This window comes from Hemibagrus wyckioides, linkage group LG10 (genome assembly GCF_019097595.1).
Source record: "Hemibagrus wyckioides isolate EC202008001 linkage group LG10, SWU_Hwy_1.0, whole genome shotgun sequence".
Classification (NCBI taxonomy): Eukaryota; Metazoa; Chordata; class Actinopteri; order Siluriformes; family Bagridae; genus Hemibagrus; species Hemibagrus wyckioides.
In genome coordinates, this window is record NC_080719.1 from 1445001 (window position 1) to 1461107 (window position 16107).

Below are 16107 nucleotides of genomic sequence, written 5' to 3' on the forward strand. Positions count from 1 at the left end.
ACAATGAGACGATCCCCAAAACAGGAACGGTTTCACAGGTGGAGATCACTGACATTTTTTCACGACTCATCTTTTCTGACTGTTTTTCTCTAGCTTTGCATTTGGCTAGGGTCAGTGTCACTACTGGTAGCATGAGGCAATACCTGGACCCTACAGAGGTTGCTCAGACAGTCCAACTCCTCCAGAATGGCACATCAATACGCCATTGCTGTGTCTTACCAGTGAACACCAGAATTGGCAGGTCCGCGCTGGCACCCTGTGCTTTTCACAGAAGAGAGCAGGTTCACATGCCGGACGTGAAAGGGTCTGGAGAAGCTGTGGAGAACGTTATGCTGCCTGGAACATCGTTCAGCATGACCGGTTTGGTGGTCAGTAAGGCATATCCATGGAGGGACGCACAGACCTCTACAGGCTAGACAATGGCACCCTGACTGCCATTAGGTATTGGGATGAAATGCTTGCACCCATTGTCAGACCCTACGCTGGTGCAGTGGGTCCTGGGTTCCTCTTGGTGCACGACAATGCCCGGCCTCATGTGGTGAGAGTATGCAGGCAGTTCCTGGAGTTCCACGCTCGCCGGACCTAAATCCAATAGAACTCCTCTGGGACATTATGTTTCGGTCCATCTGACGATGCCAGGTTGCACCTCAGACTGTCCAGGAGCTCAGTGACGCCCTGATCCAGATTTGGGAGGAAATACCCCAGGACACCATCCATCACCTCATAAGGAGCCCTGACGTTGTCAGGCATGCATACAAGCACCTGGGGGCCATGCACACTACTGAGGACCATTTAGAGTTGCTGCAATGAAATTTCAGCAAAATGGACGAGCCTGCTGCATCATTTTTTCACTTTGATTTTTGGGGTGTCTTTGAATTTTCCCCCAATGTGTTTTCAAAGTGTTCCTTTCATTTTTTTGAGCAGTGTATTATAGAAGCCATATGTAGATAATTTCCACTGAAACAGGAAGTCAGGGTGGGACATACTGAGTGGCCCCTCCCATTTTCTTTAAACAGCCAGTAGCATTTCGTTTACCTTGCAGTCTGGACTAACCCGGGCATGAGAAATAACAATCCTTTGGATTCACTTGTGAATGTTTTTTTCTCCTTCACTTGTTCTTCAAAGCGAATGAATGCAAGCCATTTTCTTTTTCGGAAACTCTGATGAGAAACTAAAGTGCTAAATGACTTGATCAGACTTGTTGATCCGTACTGGTGATAGAGACAGACTGTAAATTTTTGAATACATCTGTCTTCTAAATGTGAACTTGGTGTTGGTTTTGAAGCACTCTAGCTTATAGATCAATTCTAGATAGATTATAGCTTATAGAAGCCAAATCTGTCTTGAAGATTTAACATCATGAACAGTATCATACTGAATCGATCCCGAGTTGGATCATGGTGTGATTAGAGCCAGTAGAGAACTTGACACTTTTTACACCCTTAACGTGTTTTTTCTGTTTTTCTAGAAAGTGGACGTTCTGTGTGGTGTTGGAGTTAAGAAGGTGGCGTGTGGAACCCAGTTCTCTGTGGCTTTGACCAAAGATGGAAATGTTTACACTTTTGGGCAAGGTATGTATGCTTGTTCGCTTTTCTCTTTCTTTTTTTCTTTTCCTGAAGTAAAAAGTGCAGGATTAGTCCTAAAATAAAATAAACATTCACACGCTTTTGTGTTTTCGGTGATTTAAATGTCAAATGTTTTCTCTTACAATATCGTAGATCGCCTGATCGGACTCCCGGAGGGGCGTGCTCGCAATCACAACCGCCCACAGCAGGTCCCCGCCCTGGTGGGCGTGTTTATTAAGGATATTGCAGTGGGGGCGGAGCATACACTCGTGCTGGCATCTACAGGAGACGTTTACGCTTGGGGGAGCAACTCTGAGGGACAGGTGAGCACACGCGTGTTAGATGAAATGAAGAATATAAAAATCATAAACATCTGGTTTCGATTTCGATCTGGTTTTCAAATGAAAGGATGTTACTCCTTGTAATAAATCTAATCTAGAGGACAGACTAGGCTGAATATTTTTAAATTAAATATATCTCATGCTACCTAAGAGCTTGGTGTTGTTATGGTTACGGATTAAAGAGACCTGCAATTTCTGTTTATTTTTTTTAAAGAAGTCCAATGTAAACATCTAATGGTTAACTTAGATGATCAAGATGATGATGATGGTGTGTGTGTATGTGTGTGTGTAGCTTGGTTTGGGTCACACCAATCACGTACGAGAGCCGACTCTCATCACAGCTCTGCAAGGTAAAAATATCCAGCAGATTTCAGCAGGACGCTGTCACAGTGCTGCATGGACCGCTCCATCAGTTCCACCCAGAGCACCAGGTATACACCACACACACCCACCCACACACACACACACCCACACACACACACACACACAATAGTACTCTAAACTGTGATTTGCGCAGGTTCATCCATGCCGCTGCAGCTGGGTCTGCCCGTGAGTGTTCCTCCTCAGTACGGTGCTTTGAGAGACATCAGCATGGAGGCATTGAGAGCTCGGCTACGTCTGCTCTACCACTTCTCTGACCTCATGTACTCCTCCTGGAGACTGCTAAACCTCAGCCCTAACAACCAGGTACACACACGCACCTGCATAAGGGTTCACTTCCCTTTGAGCTTTGCCACATTTTCCAGAGTTAATGTCTGGAGCTTGATTGATAGTTTGGAGAATTGTTTACAAATGATCAAATGAAGTAAACATATTAATTGCATAAGTTTTCACCCCCTGTTGCTGTGACCCCTCTAAATTATTTCTCGTGGAGATATAAATACAGAGAGAACATACTTAAACATTCAATTAAGAGATCTAAACAAATCCTGAAAAAAGTTCAGGAAAACAAAGTAAGGGTTTGTTTATTAAAAACAAATATCACAAACCTTGGCAAGTAAAAAGATCTTGAATAAAATCAGATATACACCGGTCAGCCATAACATTGTGAGCAGTTCCAGGTGAAGTGAATGAGACTGAGTATCTCCTCATCATGGCACCTGTTAGTGGGGGGGATATATTAGGCAGCAAGTGAACATTTTGTGCTCAAAGTTGATGATGATGATGAAGAAACAGGAAAAATGGACAAGCGTAAGGATTTGAGCGAGTTTGACCAAAAGGGCCAAAATGTGATGGCTAGACCACTGGATCAGAGCATCTCCAAAACTGCAGCTCTTGTGGGGTGTTCCCGGTCTGCAGTGGTCAGTATCTATTAAAAGTAGTCCAAAGAAGGAACAGTGGTGAACCGGAGACAGGGTCATGGGCGGTCAAGGCTCACTGATGCACGTGGGGAGAGAAGGCTGGCCCGTGTGATCCGATCCAACAGACGAGCTACTGTTGATCAAACTGCTGAAGGAGTTAATGCTGGTTCTGATAGAAAGGGGTCAGAATACACAGTGCAGGACGGGTCAGGGCTGTTCTGGCAGCAAAAGGGGGACCAACACGATATCACAATATCAGACAGGTGGTCATAATGTTATGGCGGTGTAAGTTTATTCAGCCTGTTTTAGATGCTTTTACACAGGCTTAAATATTTTTTAATGGCAGATCATTTTGTTTCTTTGAAGTAAATGCTTAGATTTAGAAAAAAAAAAAGAGCAAGATTATATCAAATATGTAATGAGTAGAAATGTTGAGAAATATGTTTAATAAGATTACATTTGGTTTATTGTGATCTTAACTGGAGATACTTTATCCGGTATATACATATGAGGTACTTTTACTTATAAAAATATTTATATCAGTGAGTGGGGGCAAATACTTTTTCAAATAGTTTATATTTGTAGATAATTTTGCCCATTTCACTTTTATTAGCTAGATTAATGACATAAAATCAGAATGAGGCATTAAGGGGTGAATACTTTTGCACAGCCCTGTGTATAAACCATAAAGAAACTATATATAGTGTATTATTACACACACTGCTTAAATCTGAGGTGTGTGTTGTGTGTTTCAGAGTTGCACGTCTCATTATAACCCCGGGACATGGGGTATCGTACAGGGGCAGCTGCGCCCTCTGCTGGCTCCACGTGTGTACATGCTGCCGATGGTGCGCTCCATCGGTAAGACCATGGTGCAGGGCAAGAATTACGGCCCTCAGATCACCGTCAAGAGAATCTCCACTCGGTCAGTAACTTGTGTGTGTTTAACACGTCCTAAAGGGTTTTATTCCTCTCGCACCACAGCAGCCTGCCAACTGTTGTTGGTTTTTTTTTATTAAAGAAAAATCAGATATTTTTTTATCCATTTATTTTATAACGTTGTCTCCTGAGTTCCTGTTCTCATTTTAGTTCTAGCAGCTATAAACAGTCATTCCCTCATCAGCCTCCTGAAGTTAATAAGAAAATTAAACCTTACTGAGAAACATCAAAGAAACTCCTCTGTCCTGAAGATGTGGAGAACTTCACAGTTCCAACTTCACCTCTTCATACACACACACACAGACACACACACACACAGACACACACAGATACACACACATACACAGCACTGACACTGGAGACTCCTTACGTGCAGACACACACACACACACACACACAGATACACAGCACTGACACTGGAGACTCCTTACGTACACACACACACACACAGACACACACACACACACACACACACACACACAGATACACAGCACTGACACTGGAGACTCCTTACGTGCACACACATACACACACACAGACACATACACACACACAGATACACAGCACTGACACTGGAGACTCCTTACGTGCACACACACACACACACACACATACACACACACACACACACACAGACACACACACACACACACACAGATACACAGCACTGACACTGGAGACTCCTTCCATAAATTACAATATTTCATTAATGATTATTATTTCAGTTATGTTTATAATAACTGATTAGTACGTGTCCAGGTAGATTTATTTATGTCCTGAAGGAAATACACAGTGGGTCTGGTAAAGTGTTCCAGCTGGTTGCTAAGGTTACTAAGTGATTGCTAGGGTGTTGCTAGGTATTTGCTATCCTAGTGCTGGTAGGTGGTTGCTGTGTTGCTATGGGATTCCAGATGTTGGTAGGATGTTGATAGTCAGGTGTTTATGGTGTTCTCCATTTAAATTCTTCTCTCCCCCCCCCAACATCGCCCCCCACCCCCACACACCCACACACCCCACACCCCCCGCCATGAAGTGGGAGGAAGTGTAAGCCAATCTTCGTGCAGATCGCTCGGCAGGTGGTGAAGCTGAATGCGTCTGACCTCAGGCTGCCGTCTCGGGCGTGGAAGGTGAAGCTGGTAGGCGAGGGAGCGGACGACGCAGGAGGCGTTTTTGATGATACGATTACCGAAATGTGTCAGGTGTGGTCACCTTCAAATTTCTGGAATAAAACAAATGTTTGTCTTTACATGACCATAACACTGTGTGTGTGCGCGTGCGTGTGTGTGTGCGTGTAGGAACTGGAGACCGGTGTGGTGGACCTGCTCATCCCCTCTCCTAATGCTACTGCAGAAGTGGGCTACAACAGAGACAGGTCAGGAGCTGACCATGCTAACTAGCATTAGCTAACTAGCAAACCACTGCAACTAAGTAAATTAAAGTTTAATTTAATTCAGGTCATTAAGATATGTAAACTAGTTAAGTAATTTACTTACATAAGTAATTACTGTAATTTAAATTACTGTAAACTTTAAAGTCCTTATCCTGTGTGTAAATTCAGATTGTGTGTGTGTGTGACTTCAGGTTCCTGCTGAACCCCTCAGCATGTCTGGATGAGCATTTACTGCAGTTCAAGTTCCTGGGCATACTTATGGGCGTGGCCATCCGCACCAAGAAACCTCTGGACCTGCATCTGGCTCCGATGGTGTGGAAGCAGCTGTGTTGCATCCCCCTGATGCTGGAGGACCTGGAGGAGGTGGACCTGCTGTACGTCCAGACGCTCAACAGCATCCTGCACCTGGAGGACAGCAGCATCACTGAGCAGAACTTCCACGAGGTACACACACACACACACACTTACTCTCTCTCATTCACACACACACACACACTTACTCTCTCTCTCTCACTCACACACACATTTGTGTGTTGCTCTGTTCGTAGATGATTCCTCTGGACTCGTTTGTGGGTCAGAGTGCTGATGGGAAAATGGTGCCAATCATTCCAGGAGGAAACAGCATCCCTTTGACCTTCTCCAACAGGAAGGAGTATGTAGAACGTGCCATAGAGTACCGGCTACACGAGCTTGACCGTCAGGTAGGGGTGTGTGCTTGTGTGTGTATCATTACATGATAATGTGTTGGTTTCCCCAGTGGATAGAAGCCCCACCCACAGTTTTAATCCTATTAATTTAAAAACTCCACCCACATTCTTAATCTCATTCACTTTAAAACTCCGCCCACATTTCATTTCATTGTCTGTACCGCATATCCGATCTATCCTCGGGTCACGGCTAGCCTGTGTCATCTCAGGCGTCATCGGGCATCAAGGCAGGATACACCCTTATTAATTGATTATTTCAGTTATTTTTAATTTAGTGATGTTTTTCTATGATGCATATGTTTTATAGAAGCTCCTGGAAAATATTTATCTTATAGGGATTGATCTGACAGACTCTGGTTTCAAAAATAATGGCACCCTGAAATTTATAACTGGTGAAATTTAAATAGCATCACTGATACTCTTCCTGTCATGCTCAGGTTTGGATGTCCTCTTTTGATTGTAGCTAAATATTTGGGTTGATCATGTTTCCCAAAATTGTTTGTTTTAGGCTGATTATTTTGTATAAAGCTTAACCTGGACAAAAGCCGTAAGAAATTTTGGTGGATGCCAATAATCCTGGAGTTGACTGTCGTGCTGCATTTCGACTAAGCTATATGAGTGTGTGTGTGTGTGTGTGTGTGTGTGTGTACACCAGGTGGCGGCCGTGCGAGAGGGCATGTCCTGGATCGTGCCGGTCCCTCTGCTCTCGTTGCTGACTGCTCGGCAGTTGGAACAGATGGTGTGTGGTCTGGCGGAGATCAGTGTGGAGGTGCTGAAGAAGGTGGTACGTTATCGGGAGGTGGAGGAGCAGCAGCAGCTGGTACAGTGGTTCTGGCAGACGCTGGACGAGTTCTCCAATGAGGAACGCATGCTGTTCATGCGCTTTGTCTCCGGACGCTCGCGCCTCCCCGCTAACACGGCCGACATCTCACAGCGCTTCCAGATCATGAAGGTGGACCGGGTAAGAGAAACACACACACACAGAGTCTTTCTATCAACATCTGTGTATCTTCCACACACATTCTGTTTTCCTTCTCTCTCTCTGTCTCTCTCTCTCTCTCTCTCTGTTCCACATTCTCTTTTTTCTCTTCCTCTCTGTCTCTCTCTCTCTCCTCTCTCTCTCATTCTCTTTTTCTTTCTCTCACATCCTCTCTGTTTATTCTCACTCTCCACTCTCTCTCTTTTCCCTCCACAGCCATACGACAGTCTTCCTACGTCTCAGACCTGTTTCTTCCAGCTCCGCCTCCCACCCTACTCCAGCCAATCAGTGATGGCGGAGCGGCTGCGCTATGCCATCAATAACTGTCGTTCGATCGACATGGACAATTACATGCTTTCTCGGAACGTGGACAACACGGAGGGCTCGGACACCGACTACTGACCGATCCTTGACGCACAAAGACACTCTGAACTCCGACTCGGCTCTTTTTAAACGTTAAACACAAAACTCACCAGTTTTTATTTTTCACTTCTTTTATTAGCCGATGAAGCGGTCAGGCGGAGATGACCAAGGCCAGAGTATCAATTAGGAAACATTTGTGTTTTCTTGCTTTCTTTCACGATTCTTCTCGCCTCCACCTCCTACTCTTTTTTTTTTATTTTTATTTTTTAGGATTTTTCTGCATTTTTTCTTTTAATTACAGAGAAAAAAAATCAGAATGATGTATTGATGAAAGGAAACCATATTGTACATTGTGTATAATGCTTCATTAGAAATTGTTTTAAGTCCATATTTATTTTGTTTTAATTTTTTGGATTGCCTCCACCCCGTTTCATAATAGTGAGACAATTAAAAGCTTCAAACAAACTACTACTTCTCCTCTGTGATAAAAGCTAAAAAGCAGAGCAGATTGTTTATATTCAGTGTTTCATTGTTTTTGCAGCATTTTATAAACTTTTTTGCCACACTGCTGAGGTTACAGTAGTCAGAATCTTACGAAAGAGAAGAAACATCAGCTATAAGAATATATAAGAATATAAGTCACTCCGTACAATTCTTCACAATTGTACAACGTACAATTCAATTACGCTTCATCATAACTTTTACAGCAGACAACAGTGAAGATGTTTAAAGCAATATTAATAATTAAAACATTTAAAGATCTTTTTGGACGTAATTAGTGTCAACAAAATACACTTATATTGCCAAAAGTATTGGGACACCCCTCCAAATCATTGAGTTCAGGTGTTGTTTTTCAGGGGTTGGGCTCGGCCCCTTAGTTCCAGTGAAAGGAACTCTTAATGCTTCAGCTTCATACCAAGACATTTTAGACAATTTCTAAGACTGTGAGACAGACCTTCTCATCCAACATCAGTGCCTGACCTCACAAATGTGCTTCTAGAGGAACAGTCAAAAATTCCCATAAACACACTCCTAAACCTTGTGGAAATCCTTCCCAGAAGAGTTGAAGCTGTTCTAAAGGGCGGGACAACTCCATATTACATTCATGTGCGTGGAGTTTTGGTCTGTCTCACAGTCGGCTCAGGCTTGCTCAATTGGGATGATTTTGTCTAACATCTAGGACTTTTTTTGTTTTTTTGTTTATGTTCTGTGAAGCTGCTTTGAGACAATGTCCATTGTTAAAAGCGCTATACAAATAAAATTGAATTGGATTGAATTATTTCATCCCAAAGGTGTTCTATGGGGTTGAGGTCAGGACTTTGTGCAGGCCAGTTCCTCCACACCAAACTCACTCATCCATGTCTTTATGCAGGGTTTCCATGGATCCTTAAAAAGTCTTAAAATCCATAATATAAAAATAAGGCCTTAATTAGCATTAAAATGTCTAAATTCACATTTCAAAGGTCTTAAAAATGAAATCTAACCGACCCCGTAAAGATTTTATTTTTGTTTTGAAATCAATTTGAAATATTTTCGTTTATTTGTCACGCAGAACGAAACAGGTGAAGTAGGTGGAACCAACTAAAATACTAAAATATGTGGGAGGTTTGTTTAACACAGGCTTTACGGTAGCTGTGTGAACCATGGAGAAGTTTGAGCTTTAGCCATGGGGAAATTTAAATTTAATGAAAATTGGTTACATAACCCTAATTTTAGACAATTTGGACTGGCTCCTGCCATAACCAAGCTCCTCATTGCAGATGTTAACTAGGAAATGTTTGTTTTAATGTTTGATTAGAGCCTTAATGAAACGTCCAAAAGTAATCAGTTGGACTTTCATGTCCGATATTGGGGACAGGATGTCGTCCAGTCAAGATACGTAGGGTCACAATTCATGGGACAGCTCAGGATTTGCTTCACCATTACAAAGTAAGTACCAACCCATCACAAATAATTTTTATGTATCATAGCAAGCAATAATTATTCTTATCAGATCTGGAGCGTATGTATAAATATTTAAAATACACACTCCATATAAAGAGAGCTATATAAAAATGTTTGATTTTGTTTGTTTCATTAACAAGATCTAATCTCTGACTTTAATAGAACATGTTTTATTTGCTGTCTGAGAAATGTCAAACATTTGGGGAAAAATACTATCAGTAAATCCTTGACATTGCACATACACGTAAATGTAATTTTAATATATATATATATATATATCTACCAGTTGTGGAGAGAGCTTCGGAGGATTTTTTTCAAGAAAGAAGTACTCAAGGATATCGGTCCACTTCAGCTGGTCAGGTTGGATGGCACTGACAAGCAGAGCTGGGTCAACCCAAAGGAAGTAAACATAGGCCTGGGTGCAGAATCACTCTTATGGTATTGTTTTCGCCAAGTTATTTTGATGGATTCAGCTTGATTTTATAATAGGTTATAATAGGTTATAATAGGTTATAATAGGTTGTTTACATCCTCCCATCAGGAACTACTGAAACAGAAAAAGGAATTCAAGGTTCTGGAGTTTAGGAAAGACTTTGTCAAAGTCATGTCTACCATCATCCAGAAAGTACAGGACAAGAGCCCATTAAAGTATCCTGTAGTGAGTCAGGTGGACTGTTTGGATCCCAGCATGATGATGTCGGACCCTGACCGGTGCAAGAGCAATAGGACTAAAAACTGGTGCAGAAGTTTTGCAAGCCCACCAGTTGTCCAGCGGTGTCTCTGTGGGTAGGAAAGAAAAGTTCAGTTCTATCAGTGTCGTAAAGCAAGTTAGGAAATATGCTATTATTCTTTTTAAAAATAAAATGAATAGTATTTTTCTCCTTTCTTTTCTTTTCTGTAGGTGATGTGATAACCCAGCACTTTAGTTTAGTGACCCTTCTCTCATACTGACCCACAGAGACCAGGCTAGATACCTTCTTGCATGGTGTACTTGCTGAGCGCTGTGCTGAGTTGTGGAGCTTTTGCAAGAAACTGCTTCTCCTGTCCCATAGCAGGTTACAGTGGAGAGAGGATTCTCCGTTAACTCCATTAACCATTAAATGGAGATGTGCGATATGCAGGAGGAGACAATGGTCACGCATCAACTGGTATATGTGATTATGTCAAAATCTGTGGGGCGCTCCTCAATGTGCCTATTTCTAAAGAGTTACTGTCCTCAGCTGCATCTGCCAGGTCTAGATACAGAATGCATCTGAGAAATGACTGATGTCCAGGCACAGAAACGGAAAGCTTTAGAAGAAAACATCAAAAAGAGAATTCTGGTCCAGGTATCTGTGAGCCTGCAGAGGGATGCTGATCAGCTTGCAGAAGAAGCTGAAGGAAAAGCTGGTACCTTGATGGCACGGCTCATTACACAATCAAACACAATGAGGAAGAGATCTAAAGAAAAAACAAGAGAATTACAGAGAGATCAATGCAGTAAAAAGCAAATGTCCAGGTTAATGGTGTGCAGTGGACATGCCTCATGTTACTGGTGTGTTTATTTGAAATCTTTATTTAATTAGCTGCAATGTGTGATGTTTGCAAAATGTATTACTACAAATTGGTTTCATTTTCATTTCATTTTGACTCACGACTGTGCAGCAATGCACATCTCCAACCACATCATCACGTTCTCCGATGACACGACCGTGGTGGGTCTCATCAGCAAGAACGACGAGTCAGCATACAGAGAGGAGGTGCAGCGGCTAACCGCCTGGTGTAGAGACAACAACCTGTCTCTGAACGTTGACAAGACTAAAGACATGGTTGTTGACTTCAGGAGAGCACAGAGTGACCATTCTCCGCTGTCCATCGACAGATCCTCGGTGGAGATCGCCAAGAGCACCAAATTCCTTGGTGTCCATCTGGCAGAGAACTTCACCTGGTCACTCAACACCAGCTCCATCACCAAGAAAGCCCAGCATCTATTTCCTGAGGAGGCTGAGGAAAGCCCATCTCCCTCCCCCCATCCTGACTGTGTTCTACAGAGGGACCATCGAGAGCGTCCTGAGCAGCTGCATCACTGCCTGGTTTGGGAACTGGACCGTCTCAGATCACAAGACCCTTCAGGGGACAGTGAGGACAGACACACACCCCACACACACCCCACACACACCCCACACACACCCCTCACACACCCCTCACACACCCCTCACACACCCCTCACACACACACTAACACCACACACACCCCTCACACACACACACTCTTACACACCCCACACACCCCTCACACACACTCTTACACACCCCTCACACACACTCTTACACACCACACACACCCCTCACACACACTTACACACCCCACACACCCCTCTTACACACCCCACACACCCCTCACACACACTCTTACACACCCCACACACCCCTCACACACCCCACACACCCCTCACACACACTCTTACACACCCCTCACACACCCCTCACACACACTCTTACACACCCCACACACACCCCTCACACACCCCTCACACACACTCTTACACACCCCACACACCCCTCACACACACTCTTACACACCACACACACCCCTCACACACACTCTTACACACCACACACACCCCTCACACACACTCTTACACACCACACACACCCCTCACACACACTCTTACACACCACACACACCCCTCACACACACTCTTACACACCACACACACCCCTCACACACACCCCACACACCCCTCACACACCCCTCACACACACCACACACACACCCCTCTCACACACTCTTACACACCACACACACCCCTCACACACACTCTTACACACCACACACACCCCTCACACACACTCTTACACACCACACACACCCCTCACACACACTCTTACACACACTCTTACACACCACACACACCCCTCACACACACTAACACACCCCACACACCCCTCACACACACCCCACACACCCCTCACACACCCCACACACACCCCACACACCCCACACACACCCCACACACCCTCTTACACACCCCACACACCCCCCACACACACCCCACACACACACCACACACACCCCACACACACACCCCTCACACACACTCTTACACACCACACACACCCCTCACACACACACCCCACACACACACTAACACCCCTCACACACCCCTCTTACACACCACACACACCCCTCACACACACTCTTACACACCCCACACACCCCTCACACACCCCTCACACACCCCACACACACACTCTTACACACCCCACACACCCCTCACACACACTCTTACACACCCCACACACCCCTCACACACACTCTTACACACCACACACACCCCTCACACACACACCACACACACACACCACACACACACACCCCTCACACACCCCTCACACACCCCTCACACACTCTTACACACCCCACACACACACCCCACACACCCGTCACACACACTAACACACCACACACACACCCCTCTCACACACTCTTACACACCACACACACCCCTCACACACATTCTTACACACCCCACACACCCCTCACACACCCCACACACCCCTCACACACACCCCTCTCACACACCCTCTTACACACCACACACACAACCTCTCACACACTCTTACACACCACACACACCCCTCACACACACTCTTACACACCCCACACACCCCTCACACACCCCACACACCCCTCACACACACCCCACACACCCTCTTACACACCCCACACACACCCCTCACACCCCCCACACACACCCCACACACCCCCCACACCCCCCCCACACACACTTACGCACCCCACACACCCCTCACACACCACACACACCCCACACACCCCACACACCCCCCTCACACACACTCTTACACACCCCACACACACCCCACACACACACTCTTACACACCCCACACACCCCCCTCACACACACTCTTACACACCCCACACACACTCTTACACACCCCACACACCCATCACACACACTTACACACCCCACACACCCCTCACACACCACACACACCCCTCACACACACTCTTACACACCCCACACACCCCTCACACACCCCTCACACACACCCCACACACACACCCCACACACCCTCTTACACACCCCACACACCCCTCACACACCCCACACACCCCCCCACACACACTTACACACCCCACACACCCCTCACACACCACACACACCCCACACACCCCCCTCACACACACTCTTACACACCCCACACACCCCCCTCACACACACTCTTACACACCCCACACACCCCCCTCACACACACTCTTACACACCCCACACACACTCTTACACACCCCACACACCCATCACACACACTTACACACCCCACACACCCCTCACACACCACACACACCCCTCACACACACTCTTACACACCACACACACCCCACACACACTCTTACACACCCCACACACACACTCTTACACACCCCACACACACACACACACTCTTACACACCCCACACACACACACACACACACACACACACTCTTACACACCTCACACCCCACACACACACTCTTACACACCCCACACACACACACACACACTCTTACACACCACACACCCCCCACACACCCCCCTCACACACACTCTTACACACCCCACACACACACTCTTACACACCCCACACACACACACACTCTTACACACCCCACACACACACACACACACACACACACACACACACTCTTACACACCCCACACACACACACACACTCTTACACACCCCACACACACACACACACACACACACTCTTACACACCCCACACACACACACTCTTACACACCCCACACACACACACACACTCTTACACACCCCACACACACACACTCTTACACACCCCACACACACACACTCTTACACACCCCACACACACACACACTTACACACCCCACACACACACACACACACTCTTACACACCTCACACCCCACACACACACTCTTACACACCCCACACACACACACTCTTACACACCCCACACACACACACTCTTACACACCCCACACACCCCCCTCACACACCCCACACACCCCCCTCACACACACCCCACACACACACACCCCTCACACACACCCCACACACCCCTCACACACACTCTTCACCCTCCTGCCATCTCACAACCAGACTGTTGAACAGCTTCTTCAGTCAGGCAATCAGGTATCTCAACAGAGAACATCACTCACTGTCCTTTTTGCACAGAGTCGGCATTATTCTTGTTTGTCTGCACTTATGCTTTATGTTTATTTAAAAAAAATTCTGCACCTTGGAAGTATAGTTTAATTCTATGTTTAGCTCTGTGTTTAGCTCTGTGTTTAGCTCTGTTTAATTCTATGTTTAGCTCTGTTTAATTCTATGTTTAGTTCTATGTTTAGCTCTGTGTTTAGCTCTGTGTTTAGCTCTGTGTTTAGCTCTGTTTAATTCTATGTTTAGCTCTGTTTAATTCTATGTTTAGTTCTATGTTTAGCTCTGTGTTTAGCTCTGTGTTTAATTCTATGTTTAGCTCTGTTTAATTCTGTGTTTAGCTCTGTGTTTAGCTCTACGTTTAGCTCTATGTTTAGCTCCGCAGAGCTAACAGCATTGTGGATGATCCCACACACCCCTCACACACCCCACACACCCCTCACACACTCTTCACCCTTCTGCTATCCGGAAAGAGGTACCGAAGCATTCGTTAAACAGGTTCTTCCCTCAGGCAATCAGGTATCTCAACAGAGAACTGAGCTGAACTGATCACACACACACACACACACACACACACACATATCCAAGATCTGACCTCAACAGGAGAACTGAACTGTGCTGGACACGTACTCACACACACATACATAACACACATGAACAAAAGCTGAGAACTGTGTTCCAAGAAGAACTGAACTGAACTGTGCTGGACACACACACACAAACACTAAATTGTCCTGTTTGCACACACGTCACTTTACATTTTTTATATTAATCCTGTTTACGTGTCACTTTAATATCTGCACTCACTGTATACACTGCTATTTGCACAAAAGTCGGTCTATATGTTGTGTGTCTACACTGTCTTGTCTTGTCATCCTGTGCGCTTCTGTTGTATGTCTAGTTTATTTATTGCACCTTAAGTATAGTTTAGTTTTATCTCTATGTTATAGCTCTATGTTTGTCTGCGTCTCTGTACTTTGTCTGTGTTCTGTGTAGCACCTCTGGTCTAGGAGGAACGTTGTTTCACTTCACTGTGTACTGCATCAGCTATATATGGTTGAAGTGACAATAAAGCTTCTTTGACTTTGACTTTCTATGTTTAGTTCTATGTTTAGATCTATGTTTAGTTCTATGTTTAGTTCTATGTTTAGATCTATGTTTGTCCGTGTCACCCTGTGTCTGGTCCAGGAGGAACGTGGTTTCATTTCACCATGTACTGCATCAGCTATATAAGTGACAATAAAGCTTCTTTGACTTTGACTTTTGATTAAAAAGGTCTTAAATCTAACTCATAGAAACCTGCAGATACCCTGTTATAACTATACGCTTTTGCTGCCTGTAGGAAATTCTGACAAGTAGAAAAAAAAGACAGAACACCAGCAGAGGTTTCTGC

The 16107-nt window shown here is 45.0% G+C and overlaps 1 protein-coding gene across 9 annotated transcripts in view; it reads left to right on the forward strand.

Moving 5' to 3' along the window:
• Positions 1 to 8861, forward strand: part of herc1 (HECT and RLD domain containing E3 ubiquitin protein ligase family member 1) — a 47770-nt gene extending 38909 nt beyond the window's left edge. For all 9 annotated transcript variants that reach the window (XM_058400300.1, XM_058400307.1, XM_058400304.1 and 6 more), the window contains exons 68-78: positions 1469 to 1571; positions 1719 to 1888; positions 2199 to 2337; positions 2424 to 2593; positions 3963 to 4132; positions 5180 to 5345; positions 5442 to 5518; positions 5728 to 5980; positions 6085 to 6237; positions 6899 to 7204; positions 7439 to 8861. In XM_058400300.1, coding sequence (XP_058256283.1) covers positions 1469 to 1571; positions 1719 to 1888; positions 2199 to 2337; positions 2424 to 2593; positions 3963 to 4132; positions 5180 to 5345; positions 5442 to 5518; positions 5728 to 5980; positions 6085 to 6237; positions 6899 to 7204; positions 7439 to 7624 — 1893 coding nt within the window. In that variant the 3' untranslated portion in view covers positions 7625 to 8861. The remainder of the gene's footprint in view (positions 1 to 1468; positions 1572 to 1718; positions 1889 to 2198; positions 2338 to 2423; positions 2594 to 3962; positions 4133 to 5179; positions 5346 to 5441; positions 5519 to 5727; positions 5981 to 6084; positions 6238 to 6898; positions 7205 to 7438) is intronic.
• The last annotated feature ends 7246 nt before the right edge of the window (positions 8862 to 16107 follow it).